The sequence below is a fragment of the Camellia sinensis genome, chromosome 11 (assembly GCF_055761805.1).
Source record: "Camellia sinensis isolate YWXY chromosome 11, ASM5576180v1, whole genome shotgun sequence".
NCBI lineage: Eukaryota > Viridiplantae > Streptophyta > Magnoliopsida > Ericales > Theaceae > Camellia > Camellia sinensis.
This window is the reverse complement of record NC_138971.1, coordinates 142558800-142575001: the sequence shown is the minus strand read 5'-3', so window position 1 is coordinate 142575001 and position 16202 is coordinate 142558800. Positions and strand designations below refer to the sequence as shown.

General features: G+C 39.0%; 1 protein-coding gene across 1 annotated transcript; it reads right to left on the bottom strand.

Annotated features, from left to right (window-relative positions):
- Positions 1-1349: 1349 nt before the first annotated feature.
- On the bottom strand, positions 1350-1934 carry LOC145802710 (pectinesterase inhibitor-like). The gene has a single exon (XM_082895474.1). It carries the CDS (start codon positions 1932-1934, stop codon positions 1350-1352), a length of 585 nt encoding a protein of 194 aa, XP_082751600.1.
- Positions 1935-16202: the final 14268 nt, after the last annotated feature.

Below are 16202 nucleotides of genomic sequence, written 5' to 3'. Positions count from 1 at the left end.
CCTCGGTTACAGGATGAAATGTTCATATGCATATTGCTATTTTTTATTTCCTTCTTTATTTATTTATTTTTTGGGTGAGAGAACAAATAACCTTTGCTAATTCTTCTTAAAGAAGCAAAATGTGTCTCTTAAAATTTTTGAAAAAAATAAAAAACCATGAAAATTATCTTACTAATTATCAATATAATATGAGATTTTTTTAAAATTAAAAAAATGTGACCGCCCCTACACCCCTAAATCAGTCATTTTTATGTTTAAGCACCATAAAACAAAATCCGTAAATTTGAACTCCTTGCCACAACCCACTATAATTAAGTAATTGGGAGTCACCATCTAAGTAAATATAAATTTTCAAACCACATAAAAAAAATAGAAAAACAACACATGTTTTTGAGACCAAAGATTAATTTGGTAGATGACACATTTCTTATAAAGTCTGATGTTTGGACATGATGCTTGAACGTTTAGGTCTAAAGTGAAACATTTTGGATTGCGATAAATAAAAATAAAATTTATCGACCTCCATAGGTAGCATAGCTGTGAAGGAGTTGGATTGGGATAAGCTGTAAATCTAGGGACTTGGGGTGGTTGCTGTGCGCCTTGCATAGCAGCCACTGTTGTACAGTCAAATCGGCTTATTTTGGAGTCCATTTTGATAATCTGAACCGTTCACATTTTAAAGTACATTGAGTAAAACATACTTGCAAACAATCAAATTAATCAAATATCGTTAACCCTTTCATCCATTCATCCATTTTGATGATCCGAACTGTTCACATTTTTAAGCTTTTTTTTTTTTTTTCTCTTTCTGTTTCTTTTGCTCATCAAATTTCCAGTTTAATTTTTAATCCAAATACGGTGTGAAAATTGGTAAGTTAGACCATCTCTAATATATTGTGCTATTTCAATCATAGCAAAATTGTATTTTAGCATGATACAATATCAATTTTTTATATTTTAAGAAACTCACTCTAACAGTAAGTAGGTTATTTTTTAACACGTTCACTATATAATTTAATTTCTACTACATGAGTGATTTTGTATACCAAATTATATATTTGCAATGTCTTTAAATTAAACTTTTAATTAAAAAATGTAATCTAATAATTAATATTTATAAAAACTTTGATTCATTAGTTTATCATGATAGCCAACACCCTAATTAATTGAGTTCAATACTACTAGTAGTACCATATGATTCAATCTTCTCAAATCCATTTCAAAGTCAATTGAAAAAAGAAAAAAAAAAAAAACCTCCACTGCTAAAGGTGCAAAACATTTCACCTACAGCCATGATTTCAAGCTCCAAGTTCATACTCGATTCCTTTTAGGATTGCCGAGTCTTGGATTCATGGAAGCCGAGTAAATGAAGAATATGAATCGTCATACAATGATTTAGAAGAAACCTTGATTACATCGCAAAGAATTTCAAATTCCTTATTCCATCTTCTGCGGTCAGATGAGTAATTTGCTGAATTTTCAAATTGATTTTTGCAATCACGAACTTCTTTCTTAGCATCATTCACTTGAACCGCTATGCGGTTATAGTCACCATCATAGAAGAGTTTCTTGGTTTGTTCAAGGTTTCTAATGGCATCCTGATAATTTTTGTAACACGAGCCATATCGGTCTGTGAATGAGTTGTATCTGTCCTTCCATGCATCATATCTGTTATCATAAGGAGAATTAAGAACCCCAAGAATGTCCCTAGCCTTAGAGGATGCTAAGTCAATTGCAATCTCAGTTAGGCCACGAATATCAGCAACTGATGTACGCCAATCAGATTTCATAAGCTTTATGCACTCATGCTGATCAATAGTCTTAGAACATATTTGCTTGAGCTTAGTTTGTTGTTTAGCAAAGGAGGGACCAATCAACATGAACATGAATACAAGAGAAACTAGCATGAAACAGCTACCAAAAAAGGATGCCATTTTCAATTCTCTATTTCTGGTTTTGTTTTTTTTTGTTCTTCCCTCTTGGCTAGTATGGGAAGTAGGAGAGACTCTTATATAGTACTTTTAATTTGAGGGACTGTCAATTAATACATTTGATCTTGTGTTTCACGAACTGCTATTTAGTATTTTAACAGAAAATTTATTTTGAAATTGAAATTTTATTTAATATATTTATTGCATCTTTATAAGTTTCTTCTCAATGAATTACCTCGGTTACAAGATGAACTGTTCATATGCATATTGCTATTTTTTATTTCCTTCTTTATTTATTTATTTTTTGGGTGAGAGAACAAATAACCTTTGCTAATTCTTCTTAAAGAAGCAAAATATGTCTCTTAAAATTTTTGAAAAAAAAAACCATGAAAATTATCTTACTAATTATCAATATAATATGAGATTTTTTTAAAATTTAAAAAATGTGACTGCCCCTACACCCCTAAATCAGTCATTTTTACGTTTAAGCACCATAAAACAAAATCTGTAAATTTGAACTCCTTGCCACAACCCACTATAATTAAGTAATTGGGAGTCACCATCTAAGTAAATATAAATTTTCAAACCACATAAAAAAAAATAGAAAAACAACACATGTTTTTGAAACCAAAGATTAATTTGGTAGATGACACATTTCTTATAAAGTCTGATGTTTGGACTTGATGCTTGAACGTTTAGGTCTAAAGCGAAACATTTTGGATTGCGATAAATAAAAATAAAATTTATTGACGTCCATAGGTAGCATAGCTGTGAAGGAGTTGGATTGGGATGAGCTGTAAATCTAGGGACTTGGGGTGGCTGCTGTGCGCCTTGCATAGCAGCCACTGTTGTACAGTCAAATCGACTCTTTTTGGAGCTCATTTTGATGATCCGAACTGTTCACATTTTAAATACATTGAGTAAAACATACCTGCAAACAATCAAATTAATCAAATATCGTTAATCCTTCCATCCACTCACATTTGTATATACAAAAATAAATGACAATTGTGATTTAAAACATTAAAATGAATACAAATGTGAATTGATAAAGAGTCTGTTGATATTCGATCAACTTGATTTTTGACAAGTATGTTCTACTCGATGTTCTTTAAAAATTGAAAGGTTCGGATGATGAAAATAAAATCCAAAATAATTCTCATGAGCCGCACAATAGTCACTAATGTGCAAACCGCATAGCAGTGACTCCTGATTCTAAATCTAAACAATTTGGGTTCCTGATTCTAAATCTAAACAATTTGGGTTCAATTCTCATTAGGGACTTAACCAATATATATTGTTTGCATATTTAAGATTTACTCTAGATTCACCATGGTCTTGCCATGGCGAGATTACTTGTCATAAAAAATAAATTAAAATTTTTAGAAAACAACAATCATTAAAAAATTATTACTATGTCCTTTTTTGGGTGGGATGGCAGCCTTTTTTAAGTAAACCTTCTAAAAAAATAAAATTGCTAATGGAAAAGAATTATATTACGCTAACATTTTGAGAGATTGGAACCTTTTTTCAAAATGGGTCTTCTTTTAAAAATAGAGCTGCTAAAAATAAGTTAAAAAAAAAACAAAAAGAAGAAGAAGAAAGAATTATATTATATTCATGTTGAGAAATTTGGAACTTTTGACAAAATAGGGCTCATTTTGCTTTTCACAGTAATAGCAAGACTAGTATTTATTTGAGCTCCGATCTCAGGGATGGTATCAACGTAATGTTGTAGTGTGAACAAGTCTATTATTTTTCCTTTTTTTTTTAGATTTCTTTTTTCCTACTTTAAGAATTTATATAATATATATTTCTACTTATGTAAGATAGAGGCCTAAGCCAAGGAACAACTAAAAAACTCTCCAATAAGGAGGCTCTTGAACAAGGCACTGTTTCAGACGATATGACGGCACCTTAACTATTTTCAACTGCTCGTCTCCATGAATGGCCTCCTTAGCTATTTGATCTGCACATCCATTTATATCTCGAGCAATGTAAATGAGCTTGCATTCCCAAGTTTAGTCCAAGACCCTCCGTATTTGAGGTTTCTCTATTCTACTTTAAGAATTTAGCATGTTTGGTACGATTGAATGAAATGAAGTGGGAATGGAATATAAAGTTGAATAGAATGGAATGTCCATTCTCATTCGATTGTTTGGTTGCCAACATGGAATGCCATATGAATAAGATGATAATTCTCATTCTCATGTTTGGTTATACCTATTAAACTCATGAAATGGAATAAATATTTATTTACTTATTTTTGTAATAAGCTAGTTACAAATAAATTAAAATTTTATATAGATCATGATAATATTAATAGTTGTGAAAGTGATGGTGTGAGTCATAATAGTGGTGGTGGTATCAGCGGCGGCGATAGTGACGGCATCTGTAGTGGTGATAGAAATGATAGTAGGATAGCGGTAGTAGATTGTTGGCGCCTTAGTGATAGTAGTAAGGTGGTGTTGTGGTTGCGGTGACGATGATGGCGACGGTGGTTGTGGCGGCCAACTATAGTGGTGGTAGTAGTAGTGGCGACATCGGTGGTATAGTAATGGTAGCATGGTGGTGTGGTGGTTGTGGCGGTGACCGTGGTGGTGGTGGTAGTGATGGTTGTGGTAACAATAAGATGGTAGTGGCGATACGGTGGTAGGAGAACAGAATGTTGGTAGTAGTTAAATAATAATTTTTTTAAAGTGCCAACAAAAAAATAATAATGGTAATTCCATGATGGAATGAAATGGCTATTCCTTAGGTTGGAAGAAAAAACAGGTATTCCCACATTTTGTTAAGGCATACCAAACAAAGGGAAAGAGAATGCAAAATTAGAATGGACATTCCATTCCAGATTTTTAATCAATTTTTTAAGAAGCTCCAAATATCAAATTAAACTTATTTATGTAACGCCCTCAAAATAAACCCATAATAACCATAACATTAACATGCATTTATAAAAGAAAACGAATCATTTGAGTTATTCATCAGAGTATTCTTATTGAAAGACATCACATGTAACATCCTGCAACATCAAAATAAATGCCCTAAGGGCTTACATCTTTCCAAGCTAACACTTGGACACAAAAAGGATGAGTACTAACTCGTTTACAAGTTAAGCTCTAGGCTTGAATGTTTACATGAAATCTCAAAAATAACAAAATAAAACATATAACTAAAGACAAGTCTTCAAAATCCCAAACATCAAATCCTTCCAGGCTAAGTCCGTGGAGGTAGCTTATCACCTGAACCTGAAAATGATGTTCCCATAAAGGGTGAGCCACAGCCCAGTAGAAAAATACTAAACCAAATATAAGCATTGAATAAAGCTATAGCATTCAATAGATGGTTAACCAAGATAATCAATTTTATCATTAAACAGTCTCATGACACTAATGTCTAAGACACATTTCACTTTCCATTATTATCAACATGACTCAGAACCTAGCCAAACTTACAACAGTGAATTATATATCATATTCACATTACTTCCAATATCAACAAAACAAATGAGACTCATGCTCATATCAAAACACTTCATACTTCCCATTTGATACACATTTTAGTGCTGTATCAATAATCATGTAAAAACACTTCAATATAATAAGCACACATAAAAATGGTGCTAATGGAGTCCATCCCCTATCTCCTCCCAAACAAAAATCCGGTTTAGAGGTCCATCCCCTATCTTCCCCTAAACCGTGGAGTACATCCCCTATCTCCTCCCAAACAATATGCATATGCAATGCTCAATCAATACATGTAATTTCTGTATTAATTCAATAGTCTAAATTTATGACTTAACAAATTGATTAGTTTCAATTTTCCCTAATCCGCATGCAACGTCTACAACAAGCACGACTATCCTCCACCGATAGCCCAAAACAGACTCGAAAAATAAATATACCAACAATTCAATAGGCGAGTGATTTATATTATCCAACTACACCATTTAATCAATAAATTCCCCAATTTCATGGATTTAACCAAATTCCCCAATTTCCTTAAATTAATTACTCAAATCAATTTAGCAATTCAACTAGGGTTTTTTTCCCAAAATTTTCAAAGTGTCCCCAACCTATCAAAATACCAAACTTAGAACAAAGCATATAAAATGGAGTAGGAAGATCCCTACCTCGAAGAAAATAACCCGTATGGAGAAGATGGAGATGAAGACCAAAGACCAACGTGCTCCAAATCCCAAGTTTCTCAGATTAAAACGAAGCCCTCAACTCACTCTAACTTTTTAATAAAGGATCTAAGGTAGAAACTCACTCTAAGTAGATCAATCGTAAGAGAGAAGGTGTGTAGAGGGAGAGAGAGAGATAAAAACACTCCAGGGGCGGTTTTTAAAAGGTTATGAAGGAAAAGTAGGTCAAAAAGTGATCCAAAAAGTGAAATCACGGACTGATATAATCGACTCTACGCTCGAGCGTAGAAAGCCCCGCTCGAGCGTAAGACACAGAATCATGCTCGAGCGTGAAGAAAGCCGCTCGAGTGTCGATTGCACCCTTCCAGAAGTTTTGCAGGCGCTGGCACCCGCTCGAGCGTCAAACTCCCCGCTCGAGCGGAGGAGCAAAAACAAGGGATCACGCTCGAGCGTAAAAACTACCGTTCGAGCGGAAGAACTGCAGAGCAAAATACTGGGAGATGGAAAATCACGCTCGAGCGTCAAAATTCCCGCTCGAGCGGAGAAGCAACAACGAAGGGACCGCTCGAGCGTTAAAACTTCCGCTCGAGCGTGAAGGCCAAAATCTGGGCATTACCTATTGGCATCTAAAATCAACCAACCTGTAACAGACCCGCCCAACACAACCTATACTTCAAATACAAAGAGATTAAAGGACAACAACAACCAATAAGCAATGACAGGATCCACGGAACCTAAGTCCGGGTACAATAATTTAAAGAGAATAGACCGGGGTCGCTATAACCTCCCCTCCTTAAAAGAATTTCGTCCCCGAAATTAAGCACAAGGTTTCGAAAACAAGTTTTTCTCAAATTCCAACAATATGATAACTCACTAATAAACAACTTGACCCAACACCGGCCATTCCATCTCTTAACAAAGAGGCATGCCACAATATGCAAAACAACCATATATTTCAACCTGCATTAACACTATGCAATTTTCTTTCAATTTTCAACAATTTTCAATATATTCAATATATACAATGTTCCATTAAACTTCCATTTCGAGGCAAGTTCCAAAATATTTCCATTAACCAAAACATTCTAAATGTTTTACAGCTTAAGACATATATAAAAAGCTTTAAAGTTCGACAATATTACAAAATCTAACTACAAGATTACAAATCAATAAACATGTCCGGATATTTCTCGCGGACTTCCAACTCACGTTCCCATGTGGCTTCCTCCACCCCGTGATGTTTCCACAAAACTTTCACCAAAGGAATGGTCTTGCCTCGCAAGACTTGATCCCGCTTATCCAAGACCCTAACCGGTCTCTCCTCATACGAGACATCCTTATCAACTACTAAATCGGTCCAATCCAATACATGTGATGGATCCGGCTCATACTTCCGAAGCATACTCACATGAAACACGTCATGTACTCCGGACAACTGCGGCGGCAAAGCTAAACGATAAGCAGTCTCGCCAATCCTCTCAAGGATCTCAAAAGGACCAATGAATCGAGGGGACAACTTCCCGCTCTTCCCAACCTCATCAATCCCCGTCGTGGTGATATCTTCAAAAAGACATGATCACTCACCTCAAACACCAAAGGTCTCCTCCTACGGTCGGCATAAGATTTATGACGACTCTGGGCTGTAACAAGCCTCTTACAGATAAGCTCAACCTTCTCCGTTATTTCCCTCACTAACTCCGGACCCAACAGAGGTGTATCACCCACCTCGACCCAACAAACAGGAGACCTACACGGTCGGCCGTATAAGGCCTCAAACGGTGCCATACCGATACTAGACTGGAAGCTGTTGTTGTAGGCAAACTCCACTAATGGCAAGTGCCTCTCCCATGACCCGCTAAAGTCAAGAACACAACCCCGAAGCATATCTTCAAGGATCTGAATAGTACGCTCGGAATGCCCATCGGTCTGAGGATGATAAGCTGTGCTAAAGGTCAACTTAGTACCTAAGGCGCTCTGCAAGCTCTACCATAATCTGGCAGTAAAACGAGGGTCCCTATCGGAGACGATCGTCACTGGAATCCCGTGCAACCTCACTATGTCCCGAATATACAAGTCGGCAAGATGATCTACTGAATCTCTAACGCGCATAGGAATGAAGTGCGCCGACATAGTCAACCGGTCTACAACCACCCAAATAGCATCACTGCCCCGCTGAGTCCTCGGAAGACCTACAACGAAGTCCATAGTGACATGCTCCCACTTCCACTCGGCAATAGGCAAGGGTTGCAACAAACCCGCTGGCCTCTGATGTTCGGCCTTCACTTGCAGACAAGTAAGGCACTTAGACACGAAAGCTGCCACATCTCTCTTCATACCCCGCCACCAAAACTGGCGACCCAAATCCCGATACATCTTAGTACCTCCCGGATGCACCGCAAGGCGTGAATGATGAAACTCTCGGAGTACCTCCTCTCGATGAGACTCCGGCACAAACAGACGGTCTCGGTATCTCACACTCAGGTCGGGATACACCGTCAAACCTTTCTCAACCTTCCCACCAGAAATCTTCTCACGGAGGGATTCTACCTCAAGGTCGCCCCTCTAAGCCTCTAACACTCGAGTCACAAGTGTAGGTTGCGCAATAACAGAAAACAAGGCCGCAGCCTCAATGGATTCGCCCAGAAGCAAATCAAACTCTCCAAGTGCACCTAACATCTCCCACTCTCGGATGGCTATACTAGCTATGTCACCAACAGGTTTCCTGCTAAGGGCGTCGGCCACCACATTGGCCTTTCCCGGATGATAATGCAATTCAAAGTCATAATCCTCAATAAATTCCATCCACCTCCTCTGCCTCAAGTTCAAGTCTTTCTGTGTGAACAGATATTTCAGACTCTTATGATCCGAGAATACCTCGAACCTCTCACCGTAAAGATAATGTCTCCAAATCTTCAAGGCAAATATCACAGCTGCTAACTCTAAATCATGCGTAGGGTAATTCTTCTCGTGAACTTTTAACTGACGTGAGCCATAGGCAACCACTTTCCCCTCTTGCATCAACACACAACCAAGACCCTCTCGTGAGGCGTCACAATAGACTGCATAACCCAACCCTCTCTCCGGAATAATCAAGACTGGAGCAGTGGTCAGTCTAACTTTCAACTCCTGGAACGACTTTTCACAAGTCTCACTCCAAACAAATTTGACTCCCTTCCGAGTCAATCTAGTCAAAGGCGAAGCTAATCTGGAGAAATCTCTTACAAACCGGCGATAATACCCAGCTAATCCCAGAAAACTGCGGATCTCAAACACACTCTTAGGCTGTACCCAATCTTGCACTGCCTCTGTCTTGGATGTATCAACAGACACCCCTTCCCTAGAAATTACATGGCCTAAGAACTTCACCTCCTCTAGCCAGAACTCACACTTCCCAAACTTAGCATAAAGCTGATGGGCTCTAAGTAAATCAAGCACCACCCTCAAGTGTTCCTCGTGCTCTTCCTCTGAAGGTGAATAGATAAGGATGTCGTCTACGAAGACGACTACAAAACGATCTAGAAATTCCCGGAATATCCGGTTCATCAAATCCATAAATACTGTCGGTGCATTGGTGAGCCCAAATGGCATCACCAAAAACTCATAGTGGCCATACCGCGTACGGAATGCCGTCTTTGGAATATCCTCCTCCCTGACTCTCAACTGATGATAACCTGATCTCAAGTCTATCTTCGAGAAACAACGGGAACCTTTCAACTGATCGAACAGATCATCTATACGGGGCATAAGGTACTTATTCTTAACCGTAGCCCGATTCAATTTCCAGTAATCTATACAAAGTCTCAAAGCACCACCTTTCTTTTTAACAAAGAGGGCCGGTGCTCCCCAAGGCGAAACACTAGGACGTATAAAGCCTTTATCTAGCAACTCCTGGAGTTGGATCTTCAACTCAACTAACTCAGCTGGGGCAAAACGATAAGGTGCCATAGAAATCGGTGCCGTGCCGGGCACTAAGTCAATAGAGAATTCAATCTCTCAATGCGGTGGCAAACCAACAAGATCCTCGGGAAAAACGTCCGAGTACTCACACACCACCCTTGGCAACACAATCTGAGTCTCACCGTCCTCACTAATCGAAAGGTTAGCAAGTAGACCACTAAGCTCACTCCGTCCTCGCGGGACATACCCCGGTGGCAAAACACTACCAATACGGTCCCCCAGAAAATGAAAACACTCACCATTCACGGTACAACAAGTGACTCTCTGGCGGTAGCAATCAATAACTGCCCGGTATGACGATAACCAGTCCATACCCAAAATAACATCGAAACCTCTCATAGGCATAACTACAAAGGAAAATGGGATTCTATGGTAATCAACCTCTATATCACAACCCCTAACACCGTGTTTCAAAATCAATTCACCCCCAAGAGGCGACACTACACAAATAGGAGATGCTAACTGTGCTAACTCCAACTTCAAAACAGATGCAAATGCAGCAGACACAAAGGAATGAGATGCACCCGTATCAATCAAAACATTAGCAACCGAGTTGCAAAACAAGAAAGTACCTCTCACAACAGATGGAGCTGGTACAAGATCCTGCGCGGTAACAGCATACACGCGCCCAGATGACCTCTGATCAACCTGCTCACCCCTAGGAGCATAAGATTGCTGCACCGACTGAGACGATGAAGCCCCCTGATTGGCCCTCGAGGCCTGACCCGACTGAGCTGGCTGTTGACCCTGAATCTGCCTCAAACCAGATGCACCAGGTGTGCCACCCAACTGCGGGCAATACCTCTTCATATGCCCTGGCTGACCGCACTGATAACACGAGAGTGGCTGGCCTCTACCCTGACTCTGGCTCTGAGATCGAGCCGAAGATGATGCTGCTCTCTGCACTCCTCCCCTCTGAGGACAAACTGGAGACTTGTGGCCCAGCTGGCCACACTTGAAGCAGGTAATGTCTCCTTGACTGCCTTTCCCCGAACTAGCACTCGGCACAGGAAAAGTCGATCTAGAAAAGCTACTCTGAGACTGTTGGGGATTAAAACCCTTCTGTCTCCTACCATCACTCTGACCATCCTGACTCCTCTTGGAGCCCTTCTGTCCTTCCTCCTCCTCCTGCATCATGATTTCCATGTGGGCTGCAGCATCAACCAAACGCCCATAATCCCGAATCATAGTTCCCCCAACTCTCAGCTTGAGGCCACGCCTCAACTTCCTCTCAAACTCAATACAATGGCGTTCCTCAGACGCCACCAATTCAGGTGCAAACCTGGACAAACTAGTAAATGCAGCCTCAAACTCGGCCACTGAAGAACTCGACTGCTTAAGCTGGCAGAACTGGTCTCTCAGCTTCTCCCTAACTGCTGGAGATAAGAACTTCTCCTGGAAAGCATTCACAAAAGCCTCCCATGTACCTCCTATACACCCCCTAGTGAACTTCCACCACTGACCCGCATCCCCCTTCAACTGGAATGATGCCAAGGTCACCTTCAACCCCTCGTCTTCGATGCCAAGCATCTCAAACGTCTTCGTTGTCTGTTCGAGCCATTCATCTTCCTTAAGCGGCTCTTTAGGATCACCCACAAATTCATCCGGATTAGACCGGAAGAACTCCCTCTTCAGAAAGGAAGGTCCTGCATCCGCAACAACAACCTGGGCTTGAATCTCAGCCCTAAGAATGCCTACTGACTCCCTGAATGCCCCTGCTATCTCTCGGGCTAAAGCGCCCATAGCCTGCTGGCCTACTGGCTCGGCCAATTCCCTCATGAACTGCCGGAATCTCCTCTGGCACCGGTACCTCCTGCCTACCTGGCTTACCACGCCTACCGCGTCCTCGTCCTCGTCCTCGTCCTGACATCCTAATAAAGGAAACAAACAAAGACGTTAGCACATTAATAAATGTGCCGAAACTAAACACTCGCGTCCTAATGCATTGGACAAAAGTAATTCATTCCACGTAAGCACATAATCACATAAGCACCTACGAATTTCATTCCTGGATAATAATAGTCCCGAAGCGTTACCATAGTTCCGGTTGGAAACAGCATTGATCAAGTGCCTTTCCAACAAGACTACTAGAAACTCAAGGGTCCAATTAACATCCTAGAAACTACGTTCCATACCCATATAATTACATAAACATGCTATCATATAAGCACATAACAGTACATCTAAGTCTCTATCAAGCGAGACGAACCCATTGTGATACTAATCACTTCCCACGTACCCAAAGTATTCGAACCCGGTACGCTCTGATACCAAGTTGTAACGCCCTCAAAATAAACCCATAATAACCATAACATTAACATGCATTTATAAAAGAAAACGAATCATTTGAGTTATTCATCAGAGTATTCTTATTGAAAGACATCATATGTAACATCCTGCAACATCAAAATAAATGCCCTAAGGGCTTACATCTTTCCAAGCTAACACTTGGACACAAAAAGGATGAGTACTAACTCGTTTACAAGTTAAGCTCTAGGCTTGAATGTTTACATGAAATCTCAAAAATAACAAAATAAAACATATAACTAAAGACAAGTCTTCAAAATCCCAAACATCAAATCCTTCCAGGCTAAGTCCGTGGAGGTAGCTTATCACCTGAACCTGAAAATGATGTTCCCATAAAGGGTGAGCCACAGCCCAGTAGAAAAATACTAAACCAAATATAAGCATTGAATAAAGCTATAGCATTCAATAGATGGTTAACCAAGATAATCAATTTTATCATTAAACAGTCTCATGACACTAATGTCTAAGACACATTTCACTTTGCATTATTATCAACATGGCTCAGAACCTGGCCAAACTTACAACAGTGAATTATATATCATATTCACATTACTTCCAATATCAACAAAACAAATGAGACTCATGCTCATATCAAAACACTTCATACTTCCCATTTGATACACATTTTAGTGCTGTATCAATAATCATGTAAAAACACTTCAATATAATAAGCACACATAAAAATGGTGCTAATGGAGTCCATCCCCTATCTCCTCCCAAACAAAAATCCGGTTTAGAGGTCCATCCCCTATCTTCCCCTAAACCGTGGAGTACATCCCCTATCTCCTCCCAAACAATATGCATATGCAATGCTCAATCAATACATGTAATTTCTGTATTAATTCAATAGTCTAAATTTATGACTTAACAAATTGATTAGTTTCAATTTTCCCTAATCCGCATGCAACGTCTACAACAAGCACGACTATCCTCCACCGATAGCCCAAAACAGACTCGAAAAATAAATATACCAACAATTCAATAGGCGAGTGATTTATATTATCCAACTACACCATTTAATCAATAAATTCCCCAATTTCATGGATTTAACCAAATTCCCCAATTTCCTTAAATTAATTACTCAAATCAATTTAGCAATTCAACTAGGGTTTTTTTCCCAAAATTTTCAAAGTGTCCCCAACCTATCAAAATACCAAACTTAGAACAAAGCATATAAAATGGAGTAGGAAGATCCCTACCTCGAAGAAAATAACCCGTATGGAGAAGATGGAGATGAAGACCAAAGACCAACGTGCTCCAAATCCCAAGTTTCTCAGATTAAAACGAAGCCCTCAACTCACTCTAACTTTTTAATAAAGGATCTAAGGTAGAAACTCACTCTAAGTAGATCAATCGTAAGAGAGAAGGTGTGTAGAGGGAGAGAGAGAGATAAAAACACTCCAGGGGCGGTTTTTAAAAGGTTATGAAGGAAAAGTAGGTCAAAAAGTGATCCAAAAAGTGAAATCACGGACTGATATAATCGACTCTACGCTCGAGCGTAGAAAGCCCCGCTCGAGCGTAAGACATAGAATCATGCTCGAGCGTGAAGAAAGCCGCTCGAGTGTCGATTGCACCCTTCCAGAAGTTTTGCAGGCGCTGGCACCCGCTCGAGCGTCAAACTCCCCGCTCGAGCGGAGGAGCAAAAACAAGGGATCACGCTTGAGCGTAAAAACTACCGCTCGAGCGGAAGAACTGCAGAGCAAAATACTGGGAGATGGAAAATCACGCTCGAGTGTCAAAATTCCCGCTCGAGCGGAGAAGCAACAACGAAGGGACCGCTCGAGCATTAAAACTTCCGCTCGAGCGTGAAGGCCAAAATCTGGGCATTACCTATTGGCATCTAAAATCAACCAACCTGTAACAGACCCGCCCAACACAACCTATACTTCAAATACAAAGAGATTAAAGGACAACAACAACCAATAAGTAATGACAGGATCCACGGAACCTAAGTCCGGATACAATAATTTAAAGAGAAAAGACCGGGGTCGCTATAATTTATATCATCAATTTTGGCTTCTTACATCATTAAGGCTTTCAATTTCCAATCAAACTTAAGATTTCTGTCAATAAATTACATATTCAATTGTTCACCTCATAAATAAATTTAATTCTTAATAATCTTAATTCCCAATCCTCATAACTTAATTAACTCCAATTTGGACCCAATTAATCAAATCTCAATTTTATAAATCTGAATCGAGTATCTAATTAAACTCCTATATGGTCCAATACTCAAAATTAAAATAATTCAATTCACAAATTATACTCTCTTGAGCCATTTAGGCTTTCAATTTTTAATTCCAAAATAAATCATCAACCAAATCATATACAAATCAGACTGAATAATTCTTATAAACCCCAAATTAAATCAGAATAATGGGTAATTAAAATAAAAATCTCCTTAATTAACTAAATGCTAGATATTATATGTTCTAGGGTAATCACAATGATCTTCTCTCTCTCTCTCTCTCTCTCTCTCTCTCTCTCTCTTCCAAATCTATTTTTTTCTTTTTTTTTGTTGATTATTATTATTATTGTTGTTGTGGTAGATTTGGTGAACATATACCTATTTTTTTTAGTTGTTGATTATTATTATTATTATTGTTGTTGATGATAATGACAAAACAAATTGCACCAGCTAAGGATTATAACAGTTAGATTTAAACAGATAAGGGACCTCATGTGGCTCTGATCTGTTTAAAATATTTAAAATTGCTCTGATAATTTAACAGATAAAATGTTCTGATATATTCAAAAAATTGAACAGTTGTATTGAAATAAGAAAAATATACTTGATAAGTTGAACATATAGTAAAAAAAAAAAAAAGAAATAAGAAAAAAAAAATTGATATATAAGAATTTCAACAAACAAAGGGAAAAAAAATTTTAAAAAATAAAATAAAATTTAACAGTTAAAAAGTTTAGGTAGAAAATTTGTATAGAATTTTTTTTGAATAGATAGGTGTAAAAATTCAGCAGTTCAAGTATTAAAATTTCAACAAATAGTAAACAATTGAATAGATAGGATATAGCGATCCCGGATTTACCCTTGTTGTATAGTGATCCGGACATGTGTCCGTGGATGTTGGTAGTTGTTCATTATCTTGTTTACATCCTTTCTTTCGTTGTATTTGAGTTATAGGATGTGTTGAGCGGGTTTGTTACAGGTTGGTTGAGTTTAGAAACCAAAACTAGTTGCCCAGATTTTTGGCCTGTACGCTCGAGCGGAGGTGTTGGCGCTCGAGCGTAGATTACGTCCATCCAGTATCTTGTTGTGCAGTGTTGTGAGCTCGAGCGTAGGGTTGGGAGCTCGAGCGGAGTCCTGGTTCTGCAAAAGTGCTGGGCGAGTGCATTCTGCGCTCGAGCGGGAGGTTGGCCGCTCGAGCGGACGTCTGTGAGTGGACGCTCGAGCGGGGTGTTTTACGCTCGAGCGGAAGACTGGGTTTAAGTCCCGAAATTGTGACTTTTCAAATCACTTTTTGCTTTCTCTTCTCTCTCTTACTTTTCCAAAATCACCATTGTTGAGCCTCTCACTCTAGATACTACCTTCTCTCTAGGTTTTGATCTAGTAGGAGTGATTTACTCACCTTTGGCCTTTACAAAAAGGTTGTTGATCGTCGAGGGCTTCTTTTTAATCTGAAAATCTCGGGTTTTGGAGCACGTTGGGTTTTGTCGTCTTCTCCTTTGGGACTCCGAATTTGAGGTAGGGATATCCTACTCCTCTCTATGGGTTTTGTCTTTAAATTTTGGTATTTTGAGATGTTGGGCTTGGTGTGGTAATTTTGTGAAAGTTTGGGGCTTTTGTGCAATTACCCAAAAGTTGGGGTTTCATTCATAATAAACCTAGATGCATGTTT

Excerpts from the sequence above, each read along its gene's own strand:
- LOC145802710 (XM_082895474.1), bottom strand. The coding sequence starts at position 1,934 with ATGGCATCCTTTTTTGGTAGCTGTTTCATGCTAGTTTCTCTTGTATTC.